This window comes from Cyclopterus lumpus, chromosome 7 (genome assembly GCF_009769545.1).
Source record: "Cyclopterus lumpus isolate fCycLum1 chromosome 7, fCycLum1.pri, whole genome shotgun sequence".
NCBI lineage: Eukaryota > Metazoa > Chordata > Actinopteri > Perciformes > Cyclopteridae > Cyclopterus > Cyclopterus lumpus.
The window spans coordinates 14,944,915-14,962,197 of NC_046972.1; the positions used below are offsets into that span (position 1 = coordinate 14,944,915).

The window sequence follows — 17,283 nt, forward strand, 5'->3', positions numbered from 1 at the left end:
TTCAGTGAAAGATGGGGGGGGGAGCTTCTGTATATACACGGATAAAAGAAGCAGAGACGGCAGCTTTGCAGCTACTTCTTGGAGAGTAAAAGCTATTAAAAAAACGTGACCGAAACATGCAAAGCTAAGTTTGTTTCATGACATCTTTCGGTCACAAGTTGTCTTCACATCCCCCGTCTTTGAAGAATTTCTCCTCTCCTCTCCTTTCTCTGGGTGAGAGCGTCAGTTAAATCAGAGTTGTGTAAAATGGTTAACTGCTCATTCCAAATCCTCGAGTTTAAGACCTGAACAGATAATGGGATTTGATGTGGGCCAGGTGGCTGTGTGACTATTATCATTATCCTCCATTAACTCCTGGGTATCCATCACTCTTCATCCTCTGTGCTGCTGGCAGACATGAACATGCCCAATGAAGCATTAAAGTACCACCAATTACCTTCTCTCCCCCCCCCCCCCCCCCCTCCGCATACTGCAACTTCAACTTTTACTACAGTGTCAAGTGTGAGGAACATGTGTCTTGTGCATCCTGCACGCTCCATGGCTCTGTGTGTGTTTGGTAAAGCAGTATGTTAAGTCTTGCATTGTGCAGATTTCACCAACCTACGTCGCACACACACATTCCACACCGAGCAACAGTCTGCCCCGCGTCGCTGCGACGACGGGCTGTCAAAACAGGGTAGTAAACTGTTATGGCTCTGAGAGTGTCACTTTACGTTCTTTTTCCTTTTTTTTTGTCTGTGATGCTGTAAACCTCTTCAACAATGCAAGCTTGCAAAATTGAGAGTGGAATGAAGCCCAGCATCTCCCGTCCTCCTCAATACCTCCAGTCTGTTACACATCTCCAAGATGCACAAAATGTACTTTTCTCTCTTTTTTTTCTACAGTGAAATTAGTGCAGAAGTTTGTTTGTCTGAAAGGGACAGTTAACAAAATAAAAATCCATGTGTCCTCTTACCTGTGCTATTTATCAATCCAGATGTGTTGGCTGTAGAAATATCCGCCTTCTCTCCAATAGAATAAATATAATGGGACTATGAGGCATTCGCCTTGTGGTGTTCGAAGCGCCAAAATACATTAAAAAAAAATTAACAGCAACGTCTCTTTCTAGAAATCATGATAATCCACAGACCTCGTTGTGAACAGTTTCATGTAGGAAATACTTTCTTTCTACTGAAAGTGTGCATCTACTCATGCCTGCCGTCCTAGCAAGTAGGTGGTGCTCGGAGAGCTGGCAGTGGAGTGTAGATGCACGCTTCCTTCCTAGAGACAGGGGAGACATTGGTTTATAGAAAAGAGCAGGTAAGGGTTTTTTGGTGACAAAACTGCCTCCATACTCGTCACTTGCCACTAGATCAGTTTATAGCAAACAATAAATTGCAATAGCCCTGTTTCAATCGGTAGAGGGCAGTCACTATGCATATGTTAACACTAAGGGTAGAATTCATTAGCTTTGCACTTAAATGTAAAGTGTAAGACCTTAATCCATCAGCAAGACACTTGATATCCATAATTGTTGTTTGTCAGCTGAAAGAAGAGGTTTGGGGTTTCGTTAATCTTCTAGGATTCCTCTGCCATGTTCGGTGAAATAACTAAAGTTCCAAGAAACGACCTGCCTGCCGTAAATCTGTCTAAACTTGAAATGAATACCTACAGTCCTCATATCAAACGTGTGTAGATGTGGCGCTAAACCGGTTAACACAGAGGAGAGGAATTAAGGTTGTGATGGTTAGAAAAAAAGAGGACAGACGGAGAGAAAAGAGAGAAGGAAAGAAAAGGACGGCAGATGGCGGAGAGAAGGAAGTGTCCCTCTAAAACGGAGTGATATATGAGACTCAAAAAGAGGAACCAGCAGTAACGTACGACAGAACACATTAAGTGTGTGTGTGTGTGTGTGTGTGTGGTTATAAGTAAGTGTGTACACAAGTTATGAAAGTGTGAGGTGAAAGGGTGTGTGTGTGTGTGGGGGGGGGATGGGTGGGTACATGTTAAACAGGGGGTAAAGGTGTGTGTACAGATTGTGAAACTTTGTGTTTTGCTTCCTTCAAATGGAACTTGTGAACTCGTGAACACAAAATGGGAAGTCGTGCGCACGATATGTTTGGCGTTTAAGCGTGCCGGTAATGTAAAGCAGGAAATGCAATGTTGCATAATTAGAATAATACTGGACACTAATTCACTACAGGTCACCGAAATAAGCCTTTTTCAGCCATAATTCAGAACATCTTCCCGAGGGTGTCACCAAACTGGGGGTTTTATGTGTGTCGGTTACAGCCTAAAATCCCCCAGTGTGGCGCTGTGTGGGCTCACACAACACAGACTTTGCTTCCAAATCTATCAACCGCTCATAATTTAATATTGAATTTGACAAGACAGTGAAGAACGGAAACGTTTAGATTATAATGATAAATAAATGTAATCTCCTAAAATGTAATGTTGGTGAGAAACTTGAATCCAGTTGTTTGAAGGACATAAATAGATATTTATGACCTGTTTACACTTTAAGCGGTTTATAATACACCATTAAACCTACTAATGACTACTTTAATCATGAAAATATATCTCGTAAATATTTCCTTATCATTTGAATTGACTTTTTATAAGGAAAAAAAAAAAACACTATAAATTACTATAACAATGTAAAAAGATAATATTTAGAATTTATGAATGGTTTTAATAATATTTTGGGAATAAAATCTGACAATGTGGATCATCAATGATGGGCAATTAGTATCGGTGCCAAAAAACGTGATCGCGGATCTCTAAAAGATATATTTGCGCCCTTTGTGCTGATCTGATCTGTGGTCTGATCCGTGACACCGATCCGAACCGTGAGTTTTATGATCCGTTGCACCGCTAAAAAAGATTAACTAACCTGGACTAACTAAGCTCCCATGGACTCCACCATTCCTGATGTCAGCCAACACGTCTCGAGAAAACTGAGCTTTCAGAAAATGTCCCTTACAAGGTTGTGAATCTGACAAGAGGGGAGCGTTCATATGTGTGTGTATTTGTGCATGCGTGAACCCCTATAAAAACGCTATTGTCCTCAACCCTTCCATTCATTATGTTTCTTGCCTCCTTGATTCTTTCCTCCCTCCCTCCCTACTTTACTTCCTCCATCCTTCTATCTATACCACATATCTTCTTTGCATAGATGCAGCTGTGGTGTGTATGTGTGTGTGTGTTTGTGTGTGTGTCACACACGCACACACCATCACAGCCATTCTCAATTAGGCCCATATAACATGCTGGCACTCTTGTCCGGGCATCTGCCTTGGCATCGACACACACACTCCTTTAAAACAGTTGGCTCAGAGAAAAGTTCAGGGAGTGTTTGTGTGTGTGTGTGTGTACGTGGGTGTTAATGCGGGACTGTGGTTTTTGTAAACAGCTTTAACTTTCTTTTTCCATATTCACAATGGGAAGAATACACGGTGACCTCTCGTGGCTGTATCCTGTGTGTGTGTGTGTGTGTGTGTGTGTGTGTGTGGCTCACCGTGGCTGTCATGTTGTTGCTATTATCCATGATAGCAGCAGAGTATTTGTTGGAAGGCATCGCTGTTGTGGTTGACTGGTCCAGAGGCTGTGATGACTCCTTTTCATACCTGGACAAGACACAATACAAGGGAACAGTCACAAAGAAAACCAGGACTAGTGACCTGGTGTTGTGGATCATCAACAGTCAATATATATATAAAAATGTAACTGAATGTTTCACTATACATTGGAACAACATTTGCATTAAATTATCTCTCTAATCTCCAGTAATTAATGAAGAGAAATACAGCTGTGTGAAAGAGGACAAGGCTCTAACAGAAAGAGAAAGACTGGAGAGGAGAGGATGTCGCTGGCCTCTCCATGAGTGGGTAAGAGCAGCTCTGACAATGCCCATACAATCCTGAGGTAAACAGATACACAAGCCTGTGTGTGTGTGTGAGAGAGAGTGAGCAAAAGTGACAGTGTATGCGTTTGTACATGCATTTTATGCATTACTTCTGCATCCTTCTTTTCATTATGACCGCACATTCTTTGCAGCCTTCATGCTGCTGTACATGAATGCATATTTTAATGTGGATGTGAATGTGTGTGCACGTGTCAGTTAAAATTTCAAGGTGACGGGTCTTTGTCAAACAAGCCTGGGTGGAGAGACTTGCAGACCTCGGGTAGCATGTCATTTTTTGTTTTTTACTCACTTTATTCTACCTGGAAATCCATAGAAACAAATCCCATAATAACAAGGAAAGATGCAATTGTAAAAGGAAAGGAAAAAGAAAGTGATTGTGCAGGTGAAAATAAGTAATAACACCTGTATGTTCAATTCATTATTGTGTAGTCAAGTTAATCCAATCCAAAATATTAACTTGCTCACTTTATTTTCAGTGTACAGCCTAAAAAATGACCAGAATGAAATCAATACCTCTGGTTCAGAGTTTACAAAAACTGACATGTTATTTTGGACACACTTTTCTACACTAAATCAAATGAAAATAAGTAGTTGCAGTCCTAAATACAAACTCAAAAACATTCAGCATTAAACATTTAAACCACTGACTATATTCAACAGGAACGATGCTCGGTTACCTCTTCATGGCATGTTTGGACAGGACAGGAGGAGTGATTAATGCAACGCATAACATGCTTGTCATTAATCATATCAACTCGTGCCCAAAAGATGTGATAGTTCTATCTTTTGAGGAGCAGCTTTTTGGCCCCAAAGAGGAAGGCAAGTTCCTAAAATCTGACTGTCTGAACAGATTTATGGCCCCACAGCACGAGTACACACACAGTCTGTGATGTTTGGCGGGAGGAAGTCTCGTTGATCTGTGTGCAGAGGTCGGTGCCCTCTGGCTTTATATTAATAATCTGAGCTCGGGGACTCTCCCTTCACACGGCTGCAGAGAGGTGAAGGAGTTCATCACTCAAACAGGATGTCAACGCTCACTCCTTCGCCCCCTGCCTTTGACCTTTGACCTACACACAACAAACAGCACACCAAACAGGTGCCTCATTCATCCAATTTGCGTTTTGCTTGAAAATGACGATGAAGTAACAATTTGGGTGTCAATAGTGCTCTGATTTTTTATATCTAAGTGTTCATTACTGTATCTTTGCAGAAACAGAGAAGTGAGTAGGAATTAGAAAATCTGAGGAAAGACTGAGGGGCAGAAAGGAGTGAGGGGCCCAGGAAAAGGGGACAGAAAGTACAAGGGGGGGGGGGGGGCGGCTTCACATCAAAGTTGTGTCTGGTGGCGAGAGATTAGGGACCGCATTGCAAGAGGGGATTGTTCACTCCCCAATGGGTATGCTCCTCAGGGTCTCTCGCTGGGGGCTGCATTCCTTGTCTGTCATGTACTTTAGGGCCCCTTTAGGCTCGGATCCAGTCCTACGGTTTATACATTGTCTACTTTGTTGCCTATTCTACAGACTGCACTCATACAGTATACCATCCATTCACTCAACAGCCTGGATCAGAAGCACCCATTTTGAATTACAACACCAAAACCATAAACATTACAAGATTTAAGATTTTTTTTTTAAAACATATTTTCTTACTATACCTAAGGATGCCCTTTTGTTAACTGACCTGACTCCTTTAGTACACTACAGCTAAAGACAACTAACTGAGAAATATGGCGATGTACACTCCAGTTAGAGACCATATATATGGGTATTGTGATGCATGGCTCTGTATCGGAGCTGATACCGACCCTTTTAGGTGGTTCAGGTATCAGCACAATAAACATGGTTTCTTTGTCGATGTAATTATAAAAATCCAATTGTTCGGTTCCTTTGATTCACGGCGGGCCGTCGACTATAAACATTTTATAATAGAGCACAGGCTATCAGATCAATATCTGTGGATTAATGGAAAGAAAAGGTTTGATTCATATCTACAAACTGATACCAGGTGATCATTGTCCGTATTTACTTGTTAGAACTATAACCCTTTCACTTGTGTTTTCTGCTCATGAAAGTTAATTGTAATATTTTGGTCATCTAAAAGTGTTGTATTCAGCGTTGGGTTGTTTTTTGCTCCACCCTCTCGTATTACTTCTGGTAAACCGATGGCCAGAAACCAAATGGTGACATTCAAAACGGCACACTCAAGGCTTTAAAACTGTAGTCCATAAACCAGTGGGTGACCTCACTGTCCACTTCTTCTATGCAGTCTATGGGAAATATTTACATTTTCATTCAATGCTGACCTGCCTATATATGTACATTTAAAGACTTACTGGTTGCTACAAGTGCTTCTCCTGGGCATACTGGTCCTGAAACGATCTCATTCAATTGTAATGGGGGACTAAATACAGTTTAATGCCTTTCTCTCTATAGCTAACAGACAACAACTTTTCTAAAGAACTCCCCTATCTTGCATTTACTAAGCTTACGTCCATCTTTTACAGGCCTGCTAGAAGTCCCCCATCATGCACCAGCCCTCCAAGTATACTATTGTTATGGTCCCTGCACTATATTCTTCCTCAAATGTCCTTCCCTTCCTTTAAAACTGTAAATGTCCCACCTCATTTGTCCTGATGCTTGAAAATAAATCCGAGATCATTTGTGAATATGAAAATGTATGCAAAAGAGAAGTTATAGACCGCTCTGGAGTATCAATAGGATTAAAAAATCTAAACTTTTTCTAAAAAACAGATATTAATTAGAGGATCACAGTGAAAACCCCGGCAGCAAACTGTCTATTGACAACAGGTTTTATTTTCCGGTTAGATTTAGACATTACTAAACGAGACCATGTCAGATCCCGTCCCCTCAATATGAATGCAAAAATAATCCCTTAAAAGGCAAATCACAAACTAAATGGAGCTATTCACATTATATAAGACTTTTCTTTTGACATACGATTAAAACATTCCAAAGATGATCCAAAGAATTTAAAACACACATTAATTAATTACTTAATTTCGAAACCTGTAGTGGTTCAGAAAAAGGGACATAAACTCCAGCCTGCAGTGAGGAAAGTATAGAAAATATTAACGTTACACTGACACAAATAATTACAATTTTAACAAGCCACATTATATTGTCTATATTATTGAACCCCAGTCTTGTTCTATTGGACATTTCACTTGCCCCCTATACAAGTAAAAGCAAATGTATCTTTTAATATTCTAATTATAGTATACTTTATACACTAAACGATTAATTGCAAATATTTTGACATTGAAAATAAACAATCCCTTGTCTTGGTGTACATGTTGCATTCATTCAGTTAAATAATTAGTTTAATTGTTTTTACTTATTTCACTAATTTACTTGTTAAGATCTGCTTCACAGATTGTCATTGTTTTTTAAGCACAAAGACTATATACTGTATATATATATATATATATATAAATGTGTGTGTATGTGTGTATGTGTGTGTGTTTGTGTGCGTGTGTGTGTGTCATACCTAAATCAATATCCCTCTGGATTAACTGTACCAGTCACTTTTTAATGACTCCTCCCCTTCACTTTTACACCGCGTGGCTTCTTTCTGCATTTTATGACTCCGACATGAATGAGAATACTTTGTATCTGAACATACATTTGTCGCTACCTGTCTAACAACAGGCTGCAAGAAATCCTGCTAATAAATCACAGAGGGGCAAGAGAGCAATAATCCGAGAAGAAAGAAATTAATCCGGTAAACATGCGCCGTCAGAACATGTTCAAACACCGGAGCGCGTTCAAAACCAGGAAACACACAGTACAATTCCCATCATGCAATCCTTAAGAGACATGCGACTAAACCAGGAGTAACGCAAGTCCAGTTAACCCGGCCGCGACAACACATGGGGGTTGTGTAAAATCACTATTCTGTACACTTCTTCAAGTCGTAATAACAGCGTTATAGGCCTATTAAGAATATATTAAGCACGACAATTCGCTTCGAACTCACCACGCAGGACCAGTAGCAACGTTAAATCCTTGCAGAAATATAAACTATATGATAACAATAGATACACGTGCTTAGAAGTTTTATAAAAGGTACCTTAAACTCTATAATGGGAGGAGATACGCACCATTACTGAAACACATTATGCACTACAGATGCATTCAATTCCTCAAAGATCATGATAGGAATGTTGTAATAAATGCGTTATAAACGCAATACAAAGACACCACGAGCGCCGACATGATAATGTTAAAGATATTTGCTTCGACATTTGAGCAGCTCTGTTTTGCAGCACATGGGCGACAAGACTAGCGACACACTTTACAAGTGCACAATGAGATAAGGGGAGAGCACGCCATCTACAGCGAGCCAGCCTGCACAAACAGTCATGTGGCTTTTTAGATGAAGTTTTGAATTATTTGCTCGGTGAATTCCTGCAAAAAATGCCCTCCCCGGTGAGAAACTTACATAACCATCCACGCCTCTCAACACGTATCCGCGGCTGGGAAATGGCACGGAGGATGCTTTGCTGTCCGTAGAGTCAAAGTTGTGGGAAAAGTGTTTTTTTAAATCAACCACCTTGAAAACTTTCTGCACAGATCAGTAGTCGGTCGAGTCCTCTGGTATGAGTTGTTCACTCTGTTGAAGCATGCTGCTGCAGCGTGCTCTCCTCTCTCTCTCTCTCTCTCTCTCTCTCTCTCTCTCTCTCTCTCTCTCTCTCTCTCTCTCTCTCTCTCTCTCTCTCTCTCTCTCTCTCTCTCTCTCTCTCTCTCTCTCTCTCTCTCTCTCTCTCTCTCTCTCTCTCTCTCTCTCTCTCTCTCTCTCTCTCTCTCTCTCTCTCTCGTCTCGTGCTCACTGCGTGTGTCCCACTGTGCACTGATGGAGCCTCGCTGTGGATCGGCTCATGTTATTCAAGTCGACCAGCAGGGAGGAGAGGTGACAGCGGATTGGCCGCTGAGTTTCCAGGTGAGAATGTCGACTCCCATTTTATGTCCCCGCAGGTTAAACATGTGAACAGGAACTAGTTTTTGTTTTGCTTTACACATTTCCCAATGTCGGTGAATAATCAGTGGTAGAAGAAGTACTAATATTTGTTACTTAAAATACTAGGTTACAATTAAAAAATCCGCATTTAAGTAAAGTACAAATGTATTTGCATTAAAAAGTAAAAGTGCTTATTATGCAAAATGGCCGATTTCAGAATAATGTATATTGTACAACTCGATTAAAATGATTTAATCAATTTCTTTAATTTCTCTCAAGGCTGTATTAGTAATGACAGAGCACTTGGCCACGCATGCGCACGAATGAACCCGGAAGTGGAGAGGAAGAGCAGAGCAGCACTGACGGTTTTACAGAAAAAAAGATGCAGCTTCACTTCACTAAAGACGTTTTACCGGATTCTGTCAGCACGGACTTCCAGAACCTTAACAAACTCAACGAGCAGGTAAGTCCAGAAGTTTTTTAATGACTAAAGAGCATCAGTTTAGTGAACGTTAATGTTAGAGTTGTAATTCTAAACTCAGCTCATTTCTGAGGTTTCATTCTCCTTCGATCGTATTTGTAAATAGCTTTCATAGTTTTTGAGGCTTCAAAGATTAATCAAAAAGGATGCATGGTTGTTAATTTGCAGGATTTATCTCGTTGTCCAGAGCTGTCAGTAAACACACCGATAGCTCTTGTGAATCATGTGACAGCAGACTGTGTCCGTGGTGGAAGAAGTATTCAGATCGTTTACTTAAGTAAAAGTAGTAATACCACGGTGTGAAAATACTCAGTTACACATTAAAGTCCTGCAATCCAAATAGTTCATCGATAAAAGTACAAAAGCATTAGCATCAAAATGTAGGCTACTTAAAGTACCAGAAGTAAAAGTACTCGTTATGAATGAGGGCCAATAACATACATTTTATTTCTGGATTATAAATTGAGTGTGTTTATCACTTTTATGTTGCACCTGGTAAAGGTGAAGATACTTAATTACTTTATACTGCTGGTTAACATAACCTATAATAATACATAATCAATCAATAATCAAAATCTTCAAAGTAACTAATGTTATCAAATGAATGTAGTTCAGCTCAAAGTACAATATTTGCCTCTGATATGTAGAGGAAGAGAGGTGTATATAAGATTATACAATGAAAATACTTTACAAGTACCTCAACATTGTACAGTACTTGAGTAAAAAGTGTGATGATTCTGGGACTTTAACCATGTCTTTTGGCTTATTTTATTTTCCTATGCACCTGTCAGGTGTGCATTACACTCAGAAGAGGGAAATCACACAACTCTGCTGTGATCTTCAGACAAAACACTTTTTTTAGTAGTTTGTGAAGGGTGTATTATATGCAACTGCAGAAATATTCCTGAAAAAGGTGTGTATAAAAAATATACTTTAGGTGTTGAAATACATAGAGGGACTTTCAGACTACAGTTTCTATATGCACAAACACATGTATAAGTCTTACAAAAAAAACCTTTGGCTTGAACTACACAATGAAATACAACCATGGACAGAATATCCCCACATGAGATTTTTGTTAATGAAACTCTTTTCTCTTCTAAATAGCTGTTTAAAGTGTATTTTCTCCAACAAACCAGATTTAGACATTAACAAAGACATTCATGGTTTCATTTTGTGCAGCAATTTCTTCGTCTGATTGAAATTCTGTACCAGTTCCTGCTGGAGCCTAAAGAGGTGAGCACACAATTCTGATGTTGATGTGACTTTGGACTCAGTGATTAACCATAGTAACTGAACCGAGGTAAAAGTGTGTGTGTGTGTGTGTGTGTGTGTGTGTGGGGGTGCGTGTGTGTGTATAGACGGAGAGGTTCATGCAGCTGCTTGGTGAATTTGCAGGGGAACATGGGATGAGTGCTGGTCCTCTGAAGAACCTGATGAAGAGCGTCCTCCTGGTGCCACAGGGTGGGAAACACACACATCCGTACAAACATAATAAATGGAGATCATTTTATTTTTTGCCTGCCTTATATATGTGGTTTAGACTGGCTCGTCCTTCAATCAGAGGCTCGGCAGTATGATCCCCGGCTCTGCTAGTGTTGATGTGTCCTTGGGCCAGTCAATTAACCCCTAGTTAGAGTCCTGATGGGCAGGTTGCATCTTGCATGGTAGTTCCTGCTGTAAAAAGCACCTGTATAAAAGCACCTGTATAAGTAAGGATCATTTACCATATGATCATTATGTTAACCAGAGAACCGCCAGACAGCACCGTCCGACGAGGAACTGAATCCCTTATCTATATGCTCTCTTCAAAGTCACAAGACTTCTTTGACCTCGCACAACACAGGAGTTGTTGTTCTACCACTGCCTTGATCGGTTAGTTAGTTTTGTGTGACTTTTGTGTTTTTAAAGAGTTAGTTTGGATTCACCATAATCACACAATAAAACATAAACTAACCCAATGAGGCAGCAGCAACTCCCGTGTTCTTTGAGATAGCTTTTAATGTTATTGTCAAAAGAGTTTGGTAATATACAGATTAAGAATAATTACCTCATCCAAACTACTTCAGAAAGTGCAAATCATCTCCTAAAGTTAAATACCACAGTCTAGATGCTAAATATGTAACTTAAGCCTATACATACTTTTAAAGCTCACTAAGTGGCACTTATATCTCATTTAATCTGTATAAAACCAAAATGCAAGTACGACAAGTTTCAGCACATAAACCCTTATGTAACCATTTACTTGTACTTGTAGCATGATGTAATACAACCTGTACAATGCTTTGATTTGTATCTGTGGTCAGAGCTAGGCTACCTGTTCCCCCTGCGTCCAGTCCTTATTCTAAGCTAAACCAATCACCTGCCGGCTGTAGTTTTACATTTAGCTTATAAATATGAGATTGGTATCAATCTTTGCAGCTAAATCTTTGAAAGAAGGCAAATAAACATATTTCCTAAAATGCCAAACTATTCTTTTACTACAGAATAGTCTGTGTTCCTTCTCATGTTGGTCTCTGTGTGTCCTTTTCAATAATTTTTGCATTGTGAGAAAGTCGTCGGTTCGTGCAAGCTCAGGGATCATTGACGGTGAGTCTGTCTGTTCTCTCCTCAGGCGCCATGAAGAAAAACCTGACGGCTGAGCAGATCAAAGAAGACCTTGTGACATTAGGTACACATCAGAATCCTTTATCACAGGAGTCGCTCATAAAGAGGGTCAATTTTAAACAGAAGTTAGGTCAAGCAGCTGGATAGTGTCCTCATATGACGGCATGTTATGCAGATGTAACTTAGCTCTCACAGCATTTCTACTCATCATTGTGAACATTTTACACAGGAAACCAAATCTGCTTTATCTGTTGATTCCTCAGGTCTAAGTGAAGACAAGGCGGCTTACTTTTCACAGCAGGTAACCTTCACCTCTATTGGAAAATAAAACGGCTAAATAGATATTTTGGATTTGTTTAGTTATCCATAGTCAGTGTATACCTGCAGTAGACGGCGGTCAGCACGCCCCCAGTTTGGAGAAACAGACAGAAGTACCAGCATAGGAACAAATCAGTGTACTGCTGTGGACGGGGGAAGCATTGAAATATATTTGAGCCTCCTGAAGAAATCTGTTCACGCCGACTCAATATTTAGCATATTTTTCACTGCTTTACCTTGCCATCAGTTAGTCCTTTCTGACTATGACCTGAAGCCATTATATCCATCTATGCTCTCTTCAAAGCCACAGACTCCTTTGACGAAAAAAGTACTTTTACTGTGTGGCTTTGGTGATGTCGAACTAACCCTTTAAAACACCACAGTGGCACAAAAACACAAACTTACTGACCGATCGAGGCAGCGGTAGACCAGCAACTCCCACGTTCTGGGAGTGAGCAAAGATGTATGTGAGGGCTTCAGTTCCTCATCGGAAAGAGCTAACGGCAAGGTAAAGGGGTGAACGTATTCAAAATATAGCATACACTTAAATTGATATTAATTTCAGGATCCTGTGAAATTCAGCATTTATAATCTGAAGATGATCCAGTACATGAATCGTTTAGAGTCAAATTAATCTTGTTGCCCTCTGTTCTTTTAAAAGTCAATAAATGGCCTTCTTATCAAGGCAGATAGGATTTTATGAGCACAGGAGTCTTTTTTCTTGTATTTTGCAGTGGGGGGAGCACTATGCAGCGCTGTCGAGACTCGCTGTGGGTCAGACTCTGATGGTCAACAAGCTGGTTGACATGGAGTGGAAGTTTGGAGGTAAAACAAGCACACTTAGGAGCCCTGTAGTTGTCTCTCATCTCACACTTCCAGCAGAGATTCATGAACACAGAGGGTCTAGTCTAACAGCGATTAGCATAGCTTGTGCCCTCTAATTCTTTGTGCTGGCTCATTCAAACATAGCAGATGTGTCCAGCTGATGGGTCTCTATCAGGCATCATTGTTTATGCATACAACCTATTGACTTCTTAAGACTTGCAAGTAATAGTGATGCTAAGACACTGAGCCAGGGAGTCATTGTTGAGCTGATCTTCATGTTAAAAGACGCAGCGCTCCAGTTTAAGAGGGGATTGGACAGTAAGTGCCGGTTTATGCTACAACCATCTGTAGTTTACTTGACTGCTATTATTGACATAGTAAACCGACTGTATCTCTGCATGTCGCCAATGAGTCAGCTGGAAACAGTCGGGCATGTGTCTGATAGCCAATACATGCCCTGCTTTTCTCACCAGCTGCTCCTCAAACAGACCATCTGGTACAATGCTGAATGTATATAAAGTGCATTAGAAAGAGTCCAGGACCTTTTGAGTTCTTTCTTATTTTTGTATGGCCTCGCTACAAAATCATCCATGAGCTAGATGTATACACACAGTATATATGTTTAAGAAAACATCATAAGTAATGCAGAGGTTATGATCAGGCAGAGAAGGACAGTTGTGGTTTATTTGACTTTACTTTAAAAGTCAAGTGGAAATATCGCTTAGTAACTATAATGCAAACTTTTGAATTAAAGAGAAAGTAATGTTTGTGATGTATCACAATACCATAACCAAAGGCCTCCTGTTTGGCCTCCTGAGAAAAACATCTGGCTCTTTAGCTGCTTCATGCTCCACTTTCATCAGCGGTTAGTCTCTAACTGTGTCCGCCTGCTGTTTGCTGCTGAGCAGGTAGAGTACAGTGGCTGAACTCCACAGTACATGGGCCTTAAAACCCAAACATTGTGCTAAAATACACAACATACTTCTGCAGAGCTACAGAGTCAATGATAATTATCTGTGGGTTTGTCACATTTCACATTCCACATATTCTGATTCAATATTACCTACATTTGATACCCAACAGCTGTGAAATTACAGGACAATATGGGAGAGAATTAGGAAAGAACATGTAACTAAAATCCTTGACCAAAAGTAGCAATATACTACAAAAAAACCCAACATTTATTGACATTTATAATATACTAAGCTGTATTCAATTCTACATCCTCTGTATTTGTATTCTTTTTAAATCTTTTTACAAATATCAATCAATGAAGCCTTGAGTTGTCACTCAAACTTTAAGAAAATGTTTTAAAAATCAAACTTCAATTTCCCCTATGAAGTGTAAAAAAAAAGCAATAATGTATTTTTGTTTGCTTTTAATTGATCACTCGATCTAAGTATCGTGGTGTGTTTTCTGACCCTCACAGTGACTGTTGGCACCAGTGAAATACAGAAAGTAGGCAACATCTTTCTGCAGGTTTGAAAGCTCTACACAAACTCTCTCTCACACACACACACACACACACACACACACACAATTACACAGCTCTTTTGTTCTGTTTGGTTGAACACAGTTTTTTTGTCCTCCTGCAGTTGAAGCTGGTGGTCAAAAAGGGGATTTCCACTGAAAATGTCTACATGGGTGAGCGACTGTGTGTTTTTACTAACAAAAGCAGCTCCGAAAACGTCTGTTCACATAATATATTGTTGTGGCAATAACGTCCTGCCGAACTGGATCTCAACATGTCAGATCCAGATGAGTGAAGAAGCATGAATGAACATTTGAATCAAGACGCACAGCAGATGCATTAACTGCAACTGCTTCTACAGTTATATACATGGGGCAGAAGATGAAGTATAGCGGAAGTTGTTGAAATATTTAAAACCATCTTGTGAGGTGAATCAGGTAGACAGGTTCCTTTTTTACGATACGGACATTTAAACATGTGCTGCTGTCTTAACAAAAGCGGAACGTTTACTATCAGCAGCAGGAGTGCAGAATCAGTGAGCGAGAAAAGGCAGCTTCACCTAGATGGACACAATAATAACAATCAATGAGAGGCGGCAGGGCTCACCACTACACCATGCCGTCATTATGTTTACAGACAGAGCAACATTACAGTGCATACAAATAAATAAGATGGGGAGAGAGAAACCGGATGACTGGGAGCTTAAGAGGAGATCAACATGGGGATTTGTTTTTGTGGCTTTGAACTGCACAAAAAAGTAACGCGTGGTAAATGTTCATCGTCCCGAGAAGGAAACCCAGCTGTTAGCTCAAATTGCCTATTTAGATTCAGTGGTCAATGCTTCGGTGATCTGTTTGATTCACAGCTGACAGATGTTTATCAATGTGAGGTGTCCTGTACAAATTGTGGTATTCTATCCCTGTTTTTATATTAATTATTTGTGCATTTTCCCTTTTTAATGTAAAGCACTTTCTTTTAAGAATGGTGCTATACATGTTTTAATCTATGTTGGAGATCACTGATAATGTTAACTATTCAGCATTTCTCCTGTTTATTCCCAGCAATGCAGACATGTAAAGTCCAGATAATGATTCCCTTTAAAGAGATGCATACTAACATGAAGCAGGATTAAAATAGTTTGACACCTTGTTGTTTATACCAATGTGTGAAAGGGAGTAGGAAAACTATCTTTAATCTTTCTTGTTTTGTAGTGTAATATAGTAGTTCTCAGTCAGTGTTATCCACTAACTGTTTCCTGTTTTCTTCCCTCATCTCTTCCAGAATTGACGCTTCCACAGTTTTACAACTTCCTACACGAGATGGAGAGAGCCAAAGCCAGCATGGAGTGTTTCAGCTGAGCGTGTGTGTGTGTGTGTGAGACTGTGAGACTGTGTGTGACTGTGTGTGTGGGAGAGAGACTGTTTGTTTGTGTGCAAGTAAGACTGTGTGTGTTGGCTGTAACTGCAGGGTAGTGTGTGTTATGTATTACATCATGTGTGTCTTTGTGTGACACTGACTGAAGCTGTCAGACATTTCTCCTCATATAAACATGAATAAAAAAGAAAACACTTGCACTCTGAGCTGTTCTCTCAACTTTGATTTATGTGGGACATTCCTGTCATGGGGTTTCTTTTTCTTTTTCTTTTTCTTGTTTCTTTTTCTTGTGTGTTTGCAAAGGAAGTTGTTTTTTTGAGAACTGATGTGAGAATTAAGTCTAATTTTTCATTGATACTTCCTCTTATTCTTAACGTGCCTTGTGTTTAGCATCTGGATCCCCAAAACAATTTGTAAAAGAAAGAGAGAAATGATCTCAACTTCACCCAGACCTGTTTGATCAAGTTCAGTGCTGCTGTTGTTTCTTCGCTTGAATAATTATGGGATTAGAAAAGAACATTGCTTACATTTACAGAAATATACATACATAGATAACAAAACTATTTATGTCCAACCGTAAGTGGGCCAGTAACAATATAATGTTATAATTAATGGTAATAAAATTTAATTCTCAAAATATACTTCCACCACTGAAGGTAAGTGGCAATGTAAGCATGAAAAGCAATAAATACCACACACTGATTCCTCTGAACCTCGAGGCAGATTTCAGAGGAGTGAGTGTCTTGGTTGTACGTGTGTCTACTAGTCAGCATCAACATTTCTTTTCTGATATACTGTAGTTATTACCTCCGCTTTTATCTCAGGGTTATTGGCCTTGTCGGATACTTAAAGAAATTATAAAAATACCTCTTTAACCCTTTTAGATCGAATCCTCGGTCATATTTTGCATCTATTTAACATTATATGCCACAAAATTAAATACATTTCTTTGTATTTTCATGTCAAAATCCAATTATCCTTTCCACCTTTAAATCAAAATGTGACATTCGCTTAGTGTAACATAAGGTATATTAGTGTATTATTACAAGACAACATTTGCAGGAATATAGTCAATTATGTTAATAATCTCACTTAGTATATTTGGTTTTCAAGAGGTCCATGTATTGTTATATTGTGGAGGGAATACCACATACAATGTGTTTCCTGATATCAGTCTGCCTTGAATAGTGTTTATTGAGTGCTGGATGTTTTGTGATGAGTGAGTAATGTGTCTGATACAACAGTTACAGCTGATAAACCCGTCCTGACCAATGTTGTCGTCACAGTAGCATAGCGCCCACCCTGCGGTTCCCCTCAAGGAAAACA

At 39.7% G+C, this 17,283-nt stretch overlaps 2 protein-coding genes across 6 annotated transcripts in view; one reads left to right on the forward strand and one right to left on the reverse strand.

Moving 5' to 3' along the window:
• The window catches only part of LOC117733281 (DNA (cytosine-5)-methyltransferase 3B-like), a 31,793-nt gene extending 23,184 nt beyond the window's left edge, over positions 1–8,609 (reverse strand). For 3 of the 5 annotated variants that reach the window (XM_034536802.1, XM_034536800.1, XM_034536799.1), the window contains exons 1-2: positions 8,366–8,602; positions 3,497–3,605 (exon numbers count right to left, since the gene is read on the reverse strand). In XM_034536802.1, coding sequence (XP_034392693.1) covers positions 3,497–3,605; positions 8,366–8,373 — 117 coding nt within the window. In that variant the 5' untranslated portion in view covers positions 8,374–8,602. Of the gene's footprint in view, positions 1–955; positions 1,861–3,496; positions 3,606–8,365 lie in introns of those variants that run through there. The other 2 variants (XM_034536801.1, XM_034536803.1) reach the window with 2 other exon arrangements.
• A 122-nt stretch (positions 8,610–8,731) lies between these two features.
• On the forward strand, positions 8,732–16,163 carry commd7 (COMM domain containing 7). The gene is made up of 10 exons (XM_034537859.1): positions 8,732–8,863; positions 9,161–9,344; positions 10,545–10,598; positions 10,724–10,826; positions 11,977–12,033; positions 12,233–12,270; positions 13,022–13,112; positions 14,542–14,591; positions 14,708–14,756; positions 15,865–16,163. The coding sequence occupies exons 2-10, from the start codon at positions 9,195–9,197 to the stop codon at positions 15,939–15,941; spliced, it is 669 nt and encodes a 222-aa protein (XP_034393750.1). The 5' UTR covers positions 8,732–8,863; positions 9,161–9,194; the 3' UTR covers positions 15,942–16,163.
• The last annotated feature ends 1,120 nt before the right edge of the window (positions 16,164–17,283 follow it).